General features: G+C 37.8%; 1 protein-coding gene across 3 annotated transcripts in view; it reads left to right on the top strand.

The window, feature by feature from the left end:
- Positions 1-19,089, top strand: part of LOC146468368 (mannan-binding lectin serine protease 2-like) — a 65,478-nt gene that overhangs the window by 22,308 nt on the left and 24,081 nt on the right. The window contains exons 5-6 of one of the 3 annotated variants that reach the window (XR_014867517.1): positions 6,912-6,983; positions 13,857-13,928. Coding sequence is in view for 2 of the 3 variants with exons in the window: in XM_085124658.1 (XP_084980784.1) it covers positions 2,907-3,034 (128 nt within the window). In the remaining variant the exon portion in view is untranslated. Of the gene's footprint in view, positions 1-2,906; positions 3,107-6,911; positions 7,127-13,856; positions 13,929-19,089 lie in introns of those variants that run through there. The other 2 variants (XM_085124658.1, XM_085124660.1) reach the window with 2 other exon arrangements.

The following is a 19,089-nucleotide window of genomic DNA, read 5'->3' on the forward strand; positions in this document are numbered from 1 at the left end:
CTCTGTCCCATAAGCATTTTACCCATGCTCTTTCCCACCCAGGAGGAAATCTTCAAAGAAACTCCTCTTTCACAGTGCCCATGTGCCCTATGAATGCTACTCCCCCTTGGCCCCGAAAAAAGATAAATATATAAATGCCCTAATTGGAAAATCAACAGTAAACTTGGAGGACAGATTCTGGCAGAGCTCAGCTTAAACAATGTTAAGAAGCATCTCGGAAAACCTCTCCACTTCCTCATCTGACAAGGTGGGACACTCAAAATTTCTGAAACCAAAGAGAATTTAAAATTAAAAAAAAAAAAAAACGATTTCTCTGAAGTTTTTTTTAAGGCTTTTAAAGTGATTCTTTTTTGTACATAAATTATATTACTTGCAGTTCAGCTTAAAAAGTAGTATTAAATTTTGTAACTCAAAGCTCAAACTTTCCCAGCCGCGCCACTTGAAAAAAAACCCTCATTCTCCCTAAAACAAAAAACAAATAATAATTGCTGAAGAATACCAGGCTCACTAGTAGCTACTAGTGTTCAAAAAAAAAAAAAATAGCGTGCGGTGCGTATTGCAAGATAAACGAAAAACATAAAATGGAAATTGACGAACCTTTCGCTTTCTCTTGCCCAAAATATACTTTGCTTCATAAACATCTGTTCTTGCTGATGTTCTTTTCACGGGCGATTGCAAAAGTTTCCACTCTGTAGTGCAAAAGCTTTGCAATCGTTTGTAGATCCGTTCCTCGTGGAGGGACGCCATGTTGAAAAACTCGGGGTCGACCGCGTTTAGTTTACGAGGAGACTAATACCGAAAGTATGAAATGAGCCAATCACGATTTTGGTAGAACAATGGGTATTGTTTATACGTCGGTTTAGAGTAGAACCCAGACTCCTTGTTGTGGATGTCACAAACGAATGGAATATTCTGTGCGATGATTTTCTTGTAAGGAAATGACGAAAAGTAAGGAAATGACAGTAAGGAAATGACGGAGGAACATCATCATTATCATTATCATTATCATTATCATTATCATTATCATTATCATTATCATTATCATTATTTTGTTAATGTCATCATCGTGACCGATGAGTGGCGTGAGACCAAGGCAAATTTTGTGGAAATTTGTGACAAGGTCAGACCTTTGCTGCAGAAGCAATCTACAACTACAGTGGAACCTCGATTTAACGAAGTCGCTGGAGACCGGCCAAATTTGTTCGTTAAATCGAGGGTTTGTTATATCGAAAACCTCGATATAACGAACTTGAGAGGATAATACAAAAATATTCGTTATATCGAGGTCATAGTTAATGATTGATTTGTAACACAGGTGAATTCTGTCACACAATTCAATGCAATTTTCGTCACCCAGAAGTACCGACTTTTGAGATGCAATTCATTATGCATGGTGGCTTTAAGTAGCAATAATTTTCACTTTTGAGCAGACGCGCAGCTTTTGTTCACAAAAAACGACACTTTCAGTGTAGCGATTTAAAAATGTTCCAACATAGAGGTTATACAGAAAATTGTCGAAGTAAACAAGGAAACGGGCTTTAGTGTTGTCTTGTTGCACTACCCAACAGTTTCGGATTTTAAAGATTTAATGTTTTTGCTTTAATGTCTGTAACTTTGTTTTTAAAACACGGAGGACAAATCTCGATGGAAGTGACTGGCAAACGGAGAAACAAGGGCATTGGATTAGAAATTCCGGCCACGTATTCGTTTTATCACAAGAAGCCTTCGAAAGTGAAGAAGTTAATAGAACTAATAAATGACAAAGAAGATAGAACAGAAGTTAATTGATGTGGAAATACTATATTGCCAATATCTTATATAATAATAATAATAATAATAATAATAATAATAATAATAATAATAATAATAATAATAATAATAATAATAATAATATAAGCCATTGACTGAAAGGTTGCCGCCTCTTTACCATAAGGATTAAAGGATTTGTTGACTGTTGATCTGTTCAGCGTTTATCTCCTGTCGCATGTTGACATCGTAATTCGTTTTATCGAGGTAGATTTTACGTTTGGTTTTCCGGAATTATGTTCGTTATATCAAAGAATTCGTCATAACGAGGTTCTATTCCATACATTTTACTGTAACTTTGGCCGGGACATAGAATATCGTTCGTTATATCGAGGACTTCGCTAAATAGAGGTTCGTTAAGTCGAGGCTCCACTGTATGAGATCCTCAATGAATGTTGAAAAACAAGTAGCTATAATATCTATCGGACGAGGGGAGATACTTAAAGCTTACTGATGCACTCGGACTAGGGAAATCAACTGTGTCTGAAACGCCTTCAGGCGTCGAATATTTAACCTTTTTATCACTACCGATGTTGGTCTCTCTTTTCTTCGACGCCATTTTGCATTTAGCAAAGTAGTGCCCTGCGCATGGGCAAATTGTAAAACCACCGACAAAAGTTAACATTCAGAGCAGAGCAAAACTGTTGAACAGTTACTTGTGAACAAAACGTCTGGTCAAATGTTTCAACCGGCGGTAAATTTGTCCAGTACCGTGTGAACGTAGCTTCAGTTTTGCATATGCAAAAAATCGTGTAAACGTCGCAAAGATCGAGTGTGCATAGTACCTACCTCCCTCCTAGGACTGAATGAGTTCAACTCGCTCTGAGAACTCAAAAGTATACAAACTCGCAGTTTTCAAAACCTCTCTTATTTAAAACGATGGACAGATGGCTGGATGGATGGATGGATGGACAAACTGACGGACAGTAATCTACATTTTTTTTGTGTTCACGGAATTTAAAAAGGACTGTTTACAACATAGCAGCAGCATCGAGAAAACAATAACATTGTGTGTGTGTTTCACATCCACAAAGAGGAATAAAAAATGATAAATGTTAAACGCTCCTCTTTGATATTTACTTTCCGTTGACCTTTTTCAGCGGCTTGCCCGGAACCTTGTGTTTGTTCACCCTGGCTGTACGATGGAACCTTGTTAAATGTTTCGTGTGTAGGGAAACAACTGACCTCAATTCCTGGACCATTACCAACCGATACTGGATGGCTGTAAGAACGCTCCTCTAGTAATAACACAATAAAAACACAATCATAAGTGAAATTCGGACCCGAATAGCAATTCCACGCTCACCGTTCATTTGTCCTCATCTGGAAATATTGCCCAAATACAAAAGTAGTAATTTTTAGTCCAGACGATCCAAATTCTATTAAGTTTCCTTTTGTTCTTGTGGCTCAAGAAAACTACGCAAACAAGCTAAACGCAGCAGGGTTATCAGCTCTCATACCTATCATTATTTTTTTACACGTGGTAAGAAAAAAGAAAGAAAGGAAGAAAAAAATTGTAAAGAAGTGACACATGTATCAGTTATTTCTATTAGGATTTATGTGCATTACTAGTGACACGAGCTCTAATTTTTAAAATTGGACGAATTGCTATTCCCGATGTTTTATTATTCTGATAATAGAATAAACCGAGTTTTTGTCTTACCCATTTCAATGAACGAATCCATTGTAGCATAAAGTGGTTATCACTTTTTCTCTTTCTTTTGCTATGTTGTGTATGAGCTTCAGCTTGATAATGCGTTCCAAGCTCAACATAATAAGCTTAAATTCTGTTCTTAGTACATTGCCCGATCCACAAGGCAAGTTGAGTTCAAAGTTAGCTGTTACATTTTCATTGGAAAGACGGCTGATGATCCGCCTTATTTCAGAACCCCTTGTTCGAGGGATTTTTTCCCATAAACATTTTCTTTTTGGGCAATATCGAATTCATTTTGTTTTGTCAACAAACAAAGAAACAGTGAGGAATAGAACGTTTTTGGAACTCGTTTGTTTTTCTTTACTTTCTTGTTTTCATCTATTCCGTTTATGCCTTGGTGTGAGCGCTTCAAAACATAATGATGAGGGCGTTTATGATCGACGTAATCGTAATCATGACAAAAAGATTGTAACAATGTTGGTAATTATGCCTGTGTCCTTTAAGCATTTAATAGTTATTTAAATCGACGATTATCCCTTACCGATGGTAAAGTAACGTTTCCTCATGTCATTGGTCTCGTGGGGACTTGTCTGATAACAAAATAGTAGATGTATCTCTTGGACTTCTCGTTAACATCACTCACCTAAAATATCTAGAAACAGAAATCAATGAAACTAAGGAATTGATTGAAGATGTGGTCAGCCAGGATTTGAATCCGATTTTGAACCGGTCGGCTGCCTTACTCACCCAGCCACTGAGACAACTACGCTTCCAACGTGACTTTTTATTAAGTTATAATGGCAAGCTCCTGGTAGATATTAAAAAAAAAATTCTGGAATCATGATGACCTCACTACACTCCCGCTAGATCGGTGATGCACGGCCAAATCAACGAAAGAAAATTGATTTCTATTCCGCGCGCCCCTTAATGAATAGAGAGGGAGGGGACTAGAAATCAATTTCCTTTGATTGATGGCAGTGTTCATCAGAATTTTCTGGAATGTTTACAGCTCGATGTTAACTCATTTCTATCTATTAGAAAGTATCTCTTACAAAAGCACAAATTACAATTCGTGCTAACAAATTAGACGACCGCATTGAAAGACTAGCAAAGAAAGAACCGTTGTACAGGCCCGGAAATGATCCCGGTTCGCAAATGATCCCCAAATTGAACCGCAAATGATCCCCGATCGCCTTACCATAAATATAGAATGGAATGGACTCAAAGTTGGATAGTGGATTTAAACTTTATAGAACTCTTTTTTTTTAATAACACAAGTCAATTTATTTAAACTATCTGCCTGCAAATTTCTCAACTTCAAAAATTATAATATAGCCAGCACAGTCCAACAGAACAATTTACCACTAAACTGTAACATACACGAATATGATTTACTTATACCATTACAATGCCTAAAATGTGCACGAATTGTAAGAAACTCTTCAAAATTAAAGGGCGGGTCAGTTAGGACTTTCCCAAGTTTATTTATTTATCTTTTTTTTCGATAAAGGATGGAGAATCTATCAATGCCCTTCAGATGGCGGTCAAATCTCGCCCACTATCTTCGCCTTTGTTCTTAATCGGATGTTAGTCTTTATAAACATATTGTTTTAGCCTCGGTCGTCTAATACGTTATCGTGTAATGTGTTGATGTTGTCTTTCCTTTTCGTTTTGCCGCTGGTTAGACTCCCAGTCTTTCTTTCTTTTTTCTTTTTTTCTTCTTTTTTTTTTTTTTTAAAACACGCTGTCGTCGGCATAGACCTGCAGAAGACCATTGTCATCCATAGCGAGCCGCATACCTTAGCAACCGATTTTGCCATCTAAATTTTTCCTCGATCACTACAGGAGGCCTATTGTTTCCGTGATTGCTGTTGATAGTTTAAAACCACATTTTTGGTGCAATACTAGTCTCACCGGATTCACAGCAATCAACATTCACTCACTGCGTGCAGTCGATTATTTCCGGTGCAGTCAAAAAATAATAATAATAATAATAATAATAATAATAATAATAATAATGACAATCTTTAATGAGGAAACTTTTTCACTAAAAAGTGGTTTACAAAAAGGACCTCGAAAATTAAAAATTAAAAATTTACAATGAATAAAAATGCTAAAAGATGCTACTAAAAACTAATGTATCTTATGTGTAATACAAAACTTAAATTCGAAAAAAAACCTCCGAACAATTGAAAAATCCGGAGTAAAATAAAGTTATCGTCGATGTGCAGCAAGTATTAAACACGGCAAAGCAAAGGCGACATACCCGATTGCTCGTCCTTTACTGGCGATACGTATACACCCGAGATAAGAACGGCCGAGTTCAAAATCTCCTTCTGAAGAAATTTCTATTAAATGTATCAGAGTTAGCCGGCTCACGAAGCAAAGGCGACGCACCCAATTGCTTATTGCTCTCAGGCGACACACCCGAGAGAACAACTGGCATGTATGTTCCAGTTTATACAGAGAAAATTGTTCTGTTGCACTGAGCTGCTACATTATAATTTTTAAAGTTGTGAAATTTGCATGCAGTTTGCTTAATATGGCGACTGACTGGTGTTATTTTGTAAAGTTTAAATCCACTGTCCAAATTTAAGTCCATTCCATTCTATATTTATGGCAAGGCGATCGGGGATCATTTGCGGTCCAATCTGGGGATCATTTCCCGTCCGGGGATCATTCGCGGTTCAATTTGGGGATCATTTCCGGTTCCGGGGATCATTTGCGGGCCGGGATCATTTGTGGGCCTGTACAGCGTTTCAAATAGAAGAAAGAAGCATTTGTCGCTTTAAATAATCACAAGCCTAATTTCTTGGACCATCCGACGTGCGGCCTTATTAAACCTGTCAAATAAGAATCGGTATAATGAGCGAGCAGATCCTCGATTAAATTATTACCTCTATCACATGGAACAGTTCTTTATTAGCGGCCAGGGAAGAAACATTGACTACTGTCTCAGAAATGGTCACATGCATGCCATTTGTTAACAAACGCCGGAAAACATCATTAAAAAAATAATAAATAAACATAACAATTGGGATTTAAGAAAAAAAATTGGGATTCTGCATAAACCATCATGTAGAAAAATCGAGGCAATGGAACTGCAACTTAATGTTCAGAGAGTCTGTAAATCTCTTTATAATCTTAGAATATTTGGGTCTTACCCTATATTTTGTTTAAAGCCATCCGTGATAGAAGAAAACTCAACGATTAACATGAACATGTGATAAGTAAAAGAAGTGTGATTATAATGGACATGCATGTTGGTATTAAATTTATTTATCTTTTGACTCCTTTGAGGAAAAATGAGTTTCAAATAAGACCTTGTGATTATTATTTATTTAGACAAAAAGTAAATTGGTTAACCAACACTAGTAAAGATGTACATTTATAGCTTATACTACACAAGTAACATGATAGCCATCATTAAAGTGTGATTATTTGTTCATAGGAACTTGACTGACAACGAGCTGGAGAAACTGCCCAAAGGAGTTTTTGCTAACAATACCCAGCTGCGGCGGCTGTAAGCATAACTTCTTCTTTGTCTGTCAACTAATAATAGAGGGGCTGGTGTTGCTTGAAAAGACATATTGTATCTCCTATAGTAAACTCGTTTTTGCAGCCTTTGTTCATTAACTAGGCATGAATCAATTCTCAATGAAAAACTGAAAAGGAGTCTAAGATGTACCTGTCAAAACACGTGGTCGTTTAAAAGTATCGCCGTTTGTGTTGTAGACTTATTGGTTGGTTGGGGGGGGGGGGGGGGGGGGAGGCATGCTTTAGGAGAAAAAATGAGGAAATTTATTGAGTTACAAGACCAATTTAAAGATCTTTGGTTATATTTAATGCATACGGAATGGATACGCCTTCCTGAAATGGACATCTCAACAGTATTTGGATAAAAATTTTATCGCAAAAAGGTAAACGGGAGTTGGATGACGCCATTTATATCAATACAATAATCTTTGTTTGCATTCGTTGGCTGATAAGCTGCAATTTAACGTATTTCGTAAGGACCGGTTTACAAGCTACTACCTGTCAGCGGATTTGGTGACGCGACAGTATTGGAAAATGCAACTCTTGTGTATTTTGACAGGATTCAGGAAATATAGTGAAGAACACCAGTTTCTTATTAAATCGGGGAGACACTTTCGTACGGACCGCAATGTCAATAAAATTAAAAAAAAAAAAAAAAAAAAAAAAAACTAAACACACGAAATACGCAGGGATACATCTGGTATCATGTGAGCTGGCCTTAAGTTGAAAGACCCCGGTAATCTTAGAATTTTCTCAAAATTCGAACTTTGTACATCAAGTAGTTTTTGAGAAATTGACCTTTTAATGTGTCTAGCATTTACAAAGTATGTACGCCCTTGTGGCAACTCTTTCCATCCAGCTGGCGCAAGTTCTTTGAAAATTTTAAAAGCTGGTGAAATTCTGTAACGTAAGGAGTAGCCAGCGTGTTAGACTCCAGAACAAAGGAGGGTGGAGGGGAATCGGACACGTGGGAAGCGAGGGATCCGATGCTAGGATCGGTAAGATAAAGATAAAAAGAAACACGGTATCGTAGCGCAACGTCCACCTCTATTGCAACATTTTTACTGGAATTATATTTACAATTTACAATTATAAGCGTATTAAGTGTAAGTGTAAGCTTGTTGGGTCCTTATTGGTCGTTCGCTGTATAGGCCTTTGATTCTGTAACGCGGGAATTCCACTTATAACCGATGACCAGAAATGTAGCGGCCTTTGCGCGTGCTATCTTGAAGTCGAAAGTCTTTTTCCCCGATCCAAGGAACTTGGAAATTCCACATATTCACATATTCACGTATTTCACCTATTCCTGACAAAAACAAGCATTAAAACAAATCCCGCCATTTATACGTGTTTCTGTGTCTACTCTTATGAAGTATACATACTTACTGTCTCTTTGTTTTCAAGTAACAAGGAAGTAGTCAGAAGTAACGACTGTTTTGTCGATTCACTAATTCCATAAACTGGTGCGGTCGTATTTTTACAAGTTGTAGCCAATAAAGTGTGTGGATATCATTAAAACGTACTAAGAACTTGGACAATCCGCATCTTTTTTGTTGGTAGGTACCTGAATAACAACCAGCTGAAGGAACTGCCTAAAGAAGTTTTTGAACGTTTGTTTTGTCTTTCTGTTTTGCTTCACACAAGTCAAAAGACGCAGTCATCTAGAAAAAAAAGGTGGAAATTTATTAAGCCATGTGAGCAATTGAAAGATCTTTGCTCAGGTTTGATACGGAATTTATAAACCTTCCCGCAGTGTACACGCGAACAGTATTTGGATGATAAATTTTTAACAAAAGGGGAAACGAGAGTTCCATCACAGCATTTATGTTAACAGAAGAGTCTTTGCGGATAAGAGTAAAAATAGAGCTGTAACCAGGATAAGACAATCACATTGGATTAAAAGCGTTCTGTGGTTAAAAAGATTAAAAAAACATGAGCTTTCGGCTATTAGTCTATAGCCTTAAACGATTGAAAAATGAGACGCGTTAACGGAAATATATCCAAAAGGGTTCTAAAACTTGAGAATAAAAACATAAGTGTGAAAAAAGCTAATAAATAAAAATGGATATGAGGACTAATTACAATAACATGGAATATTTCCTAGGCAACGGTTTTGAATTATTATCCGCGTCTACAACTTTTGCTTTGTGTTAGGATTCGGGTGTTTTATGAACGCGGTAATCGCCTTTGTCTATGGCAAAAGAATTTTTGAAATCAATGCAATGATTGGTTTTCCACGCATGATTGGCAACATTAGAGCCATTAGAACAGTTCTTCAAGTTCCGTTAATGTTCCTTTTTGCGGGTTTGGAAACATCTTCCGGTTTCTCCTATGTATTTCCAAGGACAGTCTTTACATGGAATTTTGTAAACAACATTGCATTGGAGATCCGAGGGTTGTCTGAACTTTGGACACGGGAATTCTTGTTGAAGGGTTTTAGAGTGGTTTGTTGACAACACGGATATCATTTTTGCTTCCAACCCGCAAAAAGGAACATGGCAAAATATGGAATTATGTTGAAGGTATCGCGATTTCCCTATAGTTGTGTCTTACGCGAGAGACGTCAATATCACGCAGTATTGCCGTGTCACTTTTGCGGGCTGTGATTGGTTCCAAAACAGTAATTGACATTGCGACACTGAGCTGGTTTGCCCACGTACGAATCAAATTTGAAATGTTCTGTCGAAAAACTAGCCGGTGACTGGTCAAAACTGACTGTGACTGGCGTCGCTTTATTCAAATGGCTTTCCGAACTCTCATGCAGAGTTGATTGAACTTTTCGTTTACTGATTGAAAACGGGCTTCTGAGTGCTCTCATTAATTTCATCAATTTTTGGTCGAATTTACCCCTTCACTGGAAATCTTCATTGCAAATGGTATCTTCATTATACAATACTTTTCAATTCATTTTAATAGAAACCTGCAATTCTAAGAGATCTAAAATGGCGGTTATTGATTAAATAAATTATACAGAACTTGAAAACAAACTTCCAAAACAATCACTCGTTTCCAATTAAAATTATTCTAATTGTCTTAAGCTTAACTCTTGTAAATTCATTTTTTCATTAACAGAGGCAATGTCACTTTAACAACGGGTTAAAATTGTCATAAAATGGAAGGTCACTTGCCATTTGGGAAATTAATGTTAATCTGGCAAGAGTTCAAAGTGGAACAATTAAAAAGATTGGAGAACAACTGTTGGTGTTCGGCGCTCGTCGCGTTTACAGTTGTGGCTGTACCGTTGTAAACAGCTGTAGAGCATCTTCCCGGTTCTACCAGTCGATCAAGCATTTCCTTCTGGGTTTGTACGGCGTTTTGACTCTACGACTGGATGGGAGCTGGGTTGGCGCGCCCAGTGAGCTCAGAGATTGCCAGTGGATCGAAATGACCTCGAAGACTTGAAATAGCTGTTTTTCGACCCGATAAGTTGGTAAAGTTCCCTTCCTTTTGGATTTCTACCTTCTCGACCATTTTAATTTCATGATGTTGGCCAGTCTGTCTCTCTTAAGTGGAAGCTTCTTATACCGGCTGTCTTCTCTGGGTTTATCATTGGGCTACAAATAAAATTCGCCGATACCCTGACTGGTCTGTGGCTCAAGTACTTCCTCAACGCAAGGTACGGATCTCTCTCACCACCCTTTCCTTGAAATATTTTGTTGTTGTGCTTCCGTCTTGCTTTTGGGTTGTTAGTTTCCCCGGTTCCCGTTTTTGTGGAACGCTCTGTGTATTCATAGAAGATTCCTCGGTCTGTGAAGTTTTTTACCTTACAGTTGAAGTGTTCTTGTCGGCTTCTCATGGCTAACTATCTGGTGTTGTTCGACCATATAAGATGTAATTACTGTCGCGGAATTATCACACCAATAGCACCACTCGTCCACAGCTTCTCTATATGACTTTCATCTAACGGATCAGCGCTGTTAGGACGTTTTCCTTTTCCTTCACCCTTAAGTTGCTTTCTTTTTGAAGCGAGCTTTTTCTTAGGATTTTCATCCTCACAGATGTCGAAAGACTCGTCGTCCTATCTTTTGAGGAAAAATCTTCTTAAACCATTTTGGTAAGTGCTCAGGGTGGACGGCTCGTATTATTCGCTAAGCCTATCTTTTCTCGTATCTCGTATTTCGAGAAATAAGGGCTTCATCAGGTCGGCAGGGTTGGCTTTGTTGATGTTTGAAAACTTCAGTGTCTGGCCACATCGATCATTGTACCAAGCTTGAAGGCGACGAACAGCACTCTCAGTTCGTTTGACAGTGTTCTTCGCGACCTGCTTTTTCTGGAACTCTTTAATCTCCTCGTCGTCTAAGATAACAAAGCCACTTCTTTTCTTTCTCGGCTCAGGTTGGGGCTCAGTTTCGTTAGCGTTCGGCTCGCTATCTTTACTTGGCGACTCTCCTGTTTCGCTTTCGGTATCGATGTTGTCAAACAACTCTTTGAAAAAAGCACCGCAAATATCACCATTTGGAATTTCGCCCAATTCATCACCACGGGAAACGATATGGGACCTCGACAACTCCTCCATTGAATTTCCACGCTTCATTCTGTTCCAATTAAACGATTTTAGACATTTAGACACAAAAAATTACAAACTTGCCGGCAAATTCAAATGTCCCGCGACAAAATTTGTTTGCGCGTGCAAAACGTTGCCATGGATACGTTTGCAGGTGACAAGACCAGGCGCTAAATAATTTTTTTTTTTTCAGTTTTACTTGTCTTTATAATGGCAGAATCGCAAAACAAATATAATTGCGATTTTAAGAAGGTAATATCGCATTACCTTGACGGCGTTGGAAGAAAAAAGAAAATCCGTATTGGGTTTCGACGCTACGCGACTGCGCCCAATACAAAATATAATTTCTCCCAACTAAACGTCATTATAGTGCAGTATTGCGGTTTCAAATTCGCAATTAGTTTATAATATCAGAAGAAATTATCATGCTAAGAGAAGACTTGCTAAACATGCAATGTTATTGTTTTCGCCGAGGAGCATAACCGTCAAATAAAAGTAGCAGGGCAGTGGTTACGGGTCACAGCTTGCGGTCGACAACGTCTCAGGTGACAGGTCCTAGGTTACCGGTATAAGAAAGACAGTGTCCAAGAAAGCGACCTCCATATTGTCGCGTTACGCAATATCAATACATTCCATAGGCCTGATTGCTCGCCGTCATTGCGCTTGTGGTCATTATCGACTTGGGTGAGAAATTCAAGAGAAATGCAAGGACAGATGATGAGCCATGAAATATGTTAGTTAAGTTGTTTAAACAGAGATCAACTTTGGATTCCATAAATTTGAAAGTATGTTAACTTATTTCTATCTATTAGAAATTATATCTCACATAAGCACAAGTTGCAATTCGTGCCAACAAATTACACGACCATGATGAAAAACTCGCAAAGAAAGAAGATTTTAACATTTTAATGACACCAGAGTATTAAAAACTGAAAAGGAGTCTAAAATTTACCGGTCAGAAGACGTGGTCGTTTAAAAGTGTTCCCTTTCGTGTTGTGAACTTATTAGATTCATGCTTTGGAACAAAAAAGTGGAAATTTATTGAGTTACTAAAGCGACTGGAAGACCTCTGGTTATATTTCATGCATGCGGAATGGATAAGCCTTCCCGCACTGGACATCTCAACAGTATTTGGATGACAAATTTTTTAACAAAAAGGGGAAACGGGAGTTCCATGACACCGTTTATATCAATACAAGAATCTTTTTTTTTTTTTTTTGTCGTTGGCTGATAAGCTGCAATTCAATGCCTTTTGTAGGGGCGGTTTACAATCTACTACCTGCCGAGGATTTGGCAGCTCAAGAGTATCAGAAAACGAATCTCTTGTGTATTTTGACAGACGATTTACAGCCAATGGCGTCCGGATTTAGGAAATATGTTGACGAGCACCAGTTTTCTTATTTAGTCGGGCAGACAATTTCGTACAAACTGCAATGTCAATGAAATTGAAAAAATAAATCGGATGTTGTAATACACGTACAATTTACAGTGGGATACACCTAGTATCATGTGAGCCGGCCTTGAGTTGAAATACCCCGGCAATATTATAATTTTCTAAAAAATCGAACATTGTACATAAAGTAGTTTCTGAGAAATTGAACTAGCCTTTAAGAATTATGTATGCCTTTGTGGCTACTCTTTCCATCCAGCTGGCATAAGTTCTTGGTAAAATTTAACAGCTGGTGAAATCCTGTAACGTTAGGAGTAGCCTGCGTGTGAGGCTCTAGCTATGAAACAGGGTACGGTGGAGGGAAATCAGTCACGTCGGAAGCATGGGATCCGATGCTAGGATCGGTAAGACAACGATTAAAAGAAATACTGTATCGCGGCGCAACGTCCACCTTTATTGCAAAAATTTTACTTGAACTATATTTACAGTTCACAATTTTAAGCGTCCAAAGTGAAACTGTGAGCTCCTTGGGTCCTTATTGGTCGTCCGATGTAATGGCTTTCTTTCTGTAACGCGGGAATTGGAATGATGGCATATTCGCAGTTGTAACGGATGATTAGAAATGTAGCGGTCTTTGCTCGTGATATCTTGAAGTGGAAAGTTTTTTTCCCATCCAAGGGACTTGGTTTCTTGGCATATTTCAAAAAGTCTTAAGAAAAAACAATCATTAAAACTAGTCCCGCTATTTATAAGTATTCTAGCGTCTGATGAATTATGCATACATAATGCCTCTTTGGTTTTAAGAAAGAAGGATTCCGAAGCAGTCGGAAGAAACGACTATTTTGTCGAATCACTCATTCCATCAACTGAAGCGGTCCTGTTTTTAAAAGTTTTAGCCAATAAAGTGTGTGGATATCATGTAAACTTACTAAGAACTTGGACAATCCACATTTTCTTGTTGGTAGGTTCTTGAGTAACAACCAGCTGAAGGAACTAGCCAAAGGAGTTTTTGATAACAATAAAGAGCTGTACGAGCTGTAAGTATATCTTTCCGTTGTCTGTAAAACAAAACTCCAGGGGCTAGTGCTGCTTGCTGAGAAATATTGTGTTTATCTTTTTTAAAAGTATATTCTCGCGTGCAGCCTCAATTCAGTAACTAGGTGTGAATCAATTCTCAATCAAAAAGTAAAAACTAGTTTGAAATGTAATAGCAATTGATATTGAAAACGTCAGTGTTAACTCACTACTGACCAAACTATTTGAAAGATTTAGTTTTAAACAGTTCTTGTCTCATTTACAAGTTGTTTCGTGTTGTTGTTGGTCAGTGTGTTTTTTTTTAATTCTCTTTTGCTCTTTTTTCTTTTTGTTTATGTCTTTGTTTTGTCCTTCTGTTTTGCTTTTTACACAAGTCAAAAGACGTGGTCATCTAGAAAAAAAAAGTGGAAATTTATTGAGCTGTGAAAGCAATTGAAAGATCTTTGCTTAGGTTTGAGGCGGAATTTATGATCCTTCCCGCAGTGTACATGCAAACAGCATTTGGATCATAAATTTGTAACTAAAGGGAAAACGAGAGTTCCATCACAGCATTTAGGTTAACAAAAGAATGTTTGTTTACATTCTTTTGCTGATAAGCTGCAATTTAATGCAGTCCGTAAGGACTGGGTTGCACGCTACTACCTGTCGGCGAATTTTGCGGCCCTGAAATATTGGAAGACGAATATTCTCTGTATTTTGACACACGAGTTAGAGCCAAACGAGTCCTGATTCAGGAAATATGTTGCAGAGCACCAACTTTCTTGTCAAATCGAGCGGACTCCTTCGTACAAACCGTCCTAAAACCAATCAAAGTTAAAATATATCGGCTGTCAAAATACGCGTAGAATTTACGCTGGGATACACCTGGTATCATATATACCGAATCTGAAATCAAAGAATTCCCTGAAAATTCGAACGTGTTATACATAAAGAAGCTTTTGAGAAATTGACCTTTTGAACTGTAACAGTCTATCCTTTACAAAGTATGTACGTCCTTTGTGGCAACTCTTTCCCTCCAGCTGGCGTAAGTGCGTTGTAAAATTTAACAGCTGGTGAAATCCTGTGACGTTAGGATTAGCCTGCGTGGTAGGAACAGGGAAGGATAGGAACTGATATTTGAAAACGCCAGTGTTAACTCACTACTGACCAAACTATTGGAAAGATTTAGTACTACACTGTAAACATCACTTGTCTCATTTACAAGTTGGTATTAATGTTGTTCAGTGTTTCTTTGTTTTTGTTTTTTTTGTTTTGTTTTGTTTTGTTTTTCTTTGTTTTTTTTTTTTTTTTGTATTCTCTACATTCTAGTCCCCAGAGCCTCCTGTCTCTCTTAGCCGGCGGGGCCTTGGCACGAGGGTAAGGAGGTTCTGGGGACACAGGATTATAACATGTGTAGTTGTTATAATCAAACGGTTTTAATTAGAAACCACTCTGTCATTAGTTTCGTGAAGGAAACACGTTGTGGAGTTGGCAAAAGTCTTTAGAGTTTTTATCGGGAAGGGAAGTTTTGCTCGATGATAATTTCCCTAAAAGAACTTAACTCTGTCAACTTTGTTTTCAGAAGATAAAAAAATGTACGAATTGCAGTCTTTAATGAAAAAGAGTCTATCTTCGCAGGAGCTTTCGTTGACCGAGAAAAAAGTGAAAGAGCTCTCGGTTTTATGCCGTGAATGGCTAAATTTCCCGAGCCTATTGGTGCAAAGTGCTTCACGCCCAAGTGACGATCACAAATGGCTGAAGCATTCCCCACAAATTTCTAACTTGGAAGAAAGTACAGTAAGGGACACCTTCTCTCTCAGCTCCTTTAGCTTTGCGATGTAAGGCGGCAAGAGAGCCTCTATTTCATCATGTCGGTATCCAACAGCAGTGTAAAATATGTTCTTTCTCTTTGAGTTCACTGCAATGATATGCAGATGACAGGATCCACCATCCGTAAGGAATTTGAAAGTATATCTCTTGTTTTCTTTGTTGCTGTTACTGTCAGTGTAACCATGGGTACATTTGGAAACATGGCACTTAGCATACCAAGGAACAAGTCTAGAAATAATTATTTCCCTATGAGTATTATTAATTATCAACAATGTTTAATATGCAGTTTTTTTGCAACATCGATTTTCTGATTGTTTTTTTTTTTTTGGTTTGGGGGGGGGGGGGTGGGGGTGTTTGGTGGCGGTATTTGGGAAATTACCAACTTGAAAATGGAAGAGGGCAACACAAGTAATTTACATGTGCACTGTCATCCCTTTAAATCCAATACCTGCTTAGTCTGAAATGTCAGCCGTCTCCTCCCCCTAACCCACAGGGGGCGCGGGAGACGCCCCCTGTGGGTTAGGGGGGGAAGACGGCTGACATCTCAGACTAATACCTTTTGGAATTATCTTTGAGACATAAAAAGAGTGTCACTGAAAATATGAAAATTCCTTAAAATTGTATTTTATGTCACAATAGAAATTGCATTCAACATTTGGTGTTTTTTTAGAACAACTTCTTTTTAATTTACTTAAGGACGGTGCTACTAATAAAGAAGTATTTTTGTTTTGTTTATTACTATGCTGGGAAAGCAGATCTTAGCAAGAACTGTTAAAAATCCAAAACGAAAATTGGGGTAATCACACATTTTCTTGAAATAATTAAGCAACAATTATTCTAAAAAAAAAAAAAAACAGTACAATACAAATAAAAACAGGACGAAAAGGCAGATTTACTAAACTTTAGTACACACCGTAAAGTTACGTAAAGCTGTAAACCGAACTTTATGCAACTTTACGCATTCTCGTAAAGTTGCGTAAAGCGTAAGTCCGTAAGTCTGCTAAGGAGTCGTAAAGGTGAAGTAAAGTGCCGCCTTTACGACGTCCTACTTAGTGTGCCGTATTTTTCGATTTTAATTCCTTAAATACAAATGGAGACAAATACTAGTCCAATTACTAGATAGTCTTCCAAATCGAAGGAGAATTGCAGACTGAAAAATTTTTGGCGAAGTCGTCTTTATCGGTAGAGCCTTTGCAGTTACTCGATGTAACTGTGATATACCTAGAACTGCGCTACGTCACCCATTCTTCTTTGAAACGAGACATTATTTTACCGCGCGTTTTTGGATTTAGTGCTTGTATTTAACAGTGTTTGGAAATTTTAGTGATTTTTAAAAGACTAAACGTTAACTTTCGGACAAAACAGAACAATGACGAAATAGCAAATTTACAAATTTTTGAAGGGATCGTCAATTTGTGCAAGGCTGTACATAAACTTTACGCGTCTTTACGTAGCCTCGTAAAGTTCAATGTTTATGAAGTAAAGTTAAGTAAAGATGAGGTTTAAGTCATTAATAAAGGGACTTAAAGATCAGATAAAGACTCTTGATTGGCTGCATTCTTAAACACAATCAGGAGTTTCTACTGCTTGCCCGTCCCATGGTCCCTTCGCCAAGAGTACTCTTTGTATTGAATGTGAATATTTGAAACTTTTTGTATCGCCGCAACAGAATTCACATTTGATATTCGGGCACCGAATGGAGTTATTTGATCTTTTTGATTTTAAAGTCAACGGGCCTCTGGAGCAAGAGTAATACTCGGATGAACAAAGTATGGGACGATCTTATGAACGGTCACAAATATAACCAAAATTCTTCGCCCGAGCTTCACAGGGTTAGGATGACGAAAACACACGAACAGCACGGTGATGTGGTACGCTGAAATGGTTACAAAGACAGTGAAGAGTTTGGCCGCGTGTTTTCAGCCTAAAGTTACATTAAAAATTTACGAAATAAAGCTGGTCATTCATGATTTTCAAATCAGAACTCGAAACAATGTGCAAATATTCTCAGAAAGGCAGAAAATGGATGGAAAATGAATCCAATAAATATCAATAGGAGATTGATTTAAGACGCTGTGAGCTGTTTCCAAAACTGAAGCCGGTCCCGTCATGACATTCCTCACATTCAGAAATGTGAGGACGCGCTAGCTTCAGCGATTCAAAGAGAATTAATGGGATTTTATACAAAAATGGGAAAAAAATTAACTCTGCAGTGTAGAACTTCTAATACTCACAAGGAGACAATGCGATATTAAAGGCCGCCTATTTACAATCCAATAAGAACCTTTTATTTTAAAACATCTAACAAAATCATCACGGTCAAGTTAACCAGTCGTCGTAGTACGTAAAGGGCAGTTGGGAACATAGTGCAGAATTTAACAAGATATTCACAATGACATGTTTTGCCAACCAGATGCAAGAACTGAAATAGGAAACGAAGAAACCATTCAAGCCCATTGTTACTAATTTTGCAATTTGCTTGCCAGAAAAGGATAAAAAGAACGAACCACTGGAGCAGGGATGTCATTTTCTTGGAGACTGTAGACTTGTCACGTGGTTCTGGGAGCCTCAGGAAAATCATCCCAAAATTCAGGCTCTTCATCTTCTGCATTTTCTTCCTCATCCACATTTTGAGCATCTTTCTCATCCTGTAGAAAAAAGGATAACTGTCTTTATTACATAGGGGGCAAAGTTACTGAACGACAATTGGTCGAAACAGAGGGCATTTTCTTGCCACTGATTATCTGAGCGCCCAATTTCTACATTTAGTTGGTTTCTTCATTTTGTGCTGCGGCAAGAATGACTTCTTTCAGGTTCTTTGGGGTTTCACTTTTTAAACCAGATTGTGCCAAAAAAATACTTGGAAATTAAGTGCTACAGCAACAAAGGAAATTTCTCAAAGTAAACTTTCATTTCTTACAAGAAACAGCAAAAAATTATTTGCTGCACGACTAGGCAATTTGCAAAAACTTTGAAAATACATATGAAAATAAATCCTTAATTCTACTCGGCCTCGTGCGATTACATAACATTCCATTGGTGTACTGCAATAATTAATTTTTTTCTGTTAAAAATCACTCAAAAGAAGACAATGAAGTTTTAGTGATTTGAATGAAATATACAAATGTTATTAATAATTTGCCCTGAGTTTTGGAATTCTCTTAACATTTTATGCCTTTACCAGAGCAGGAAAATAACATTTTATGTAAGATTATTCAAGTTTAGTTTCCGATTTCCTCTTTTCCAGTCTAGTAATCACAGCGCTCCTCATGAGACTTTCGCCGCATTCAGACTAGGTGTTTAGGTAACATTCTTTGGAACGAGCAATAGTCTGAACATACAGACCATAGCTTT

The sequence above is a fragment of the Pavona decussata genome, unplaced genomic scaffold (assembly GCF_977016875.1).
Source record: "Pavona decussata unplaced genomic scaffold, jaPavDecu1.1 SCAFFOLD_131, whole genome shotgun sequence".
Lineage (NCBI taxonomy): Eukaryota > Metazoa > Cnidaria > Anthozoa > Scleractinia > Agariciidae > Pavona > Pavona decussata.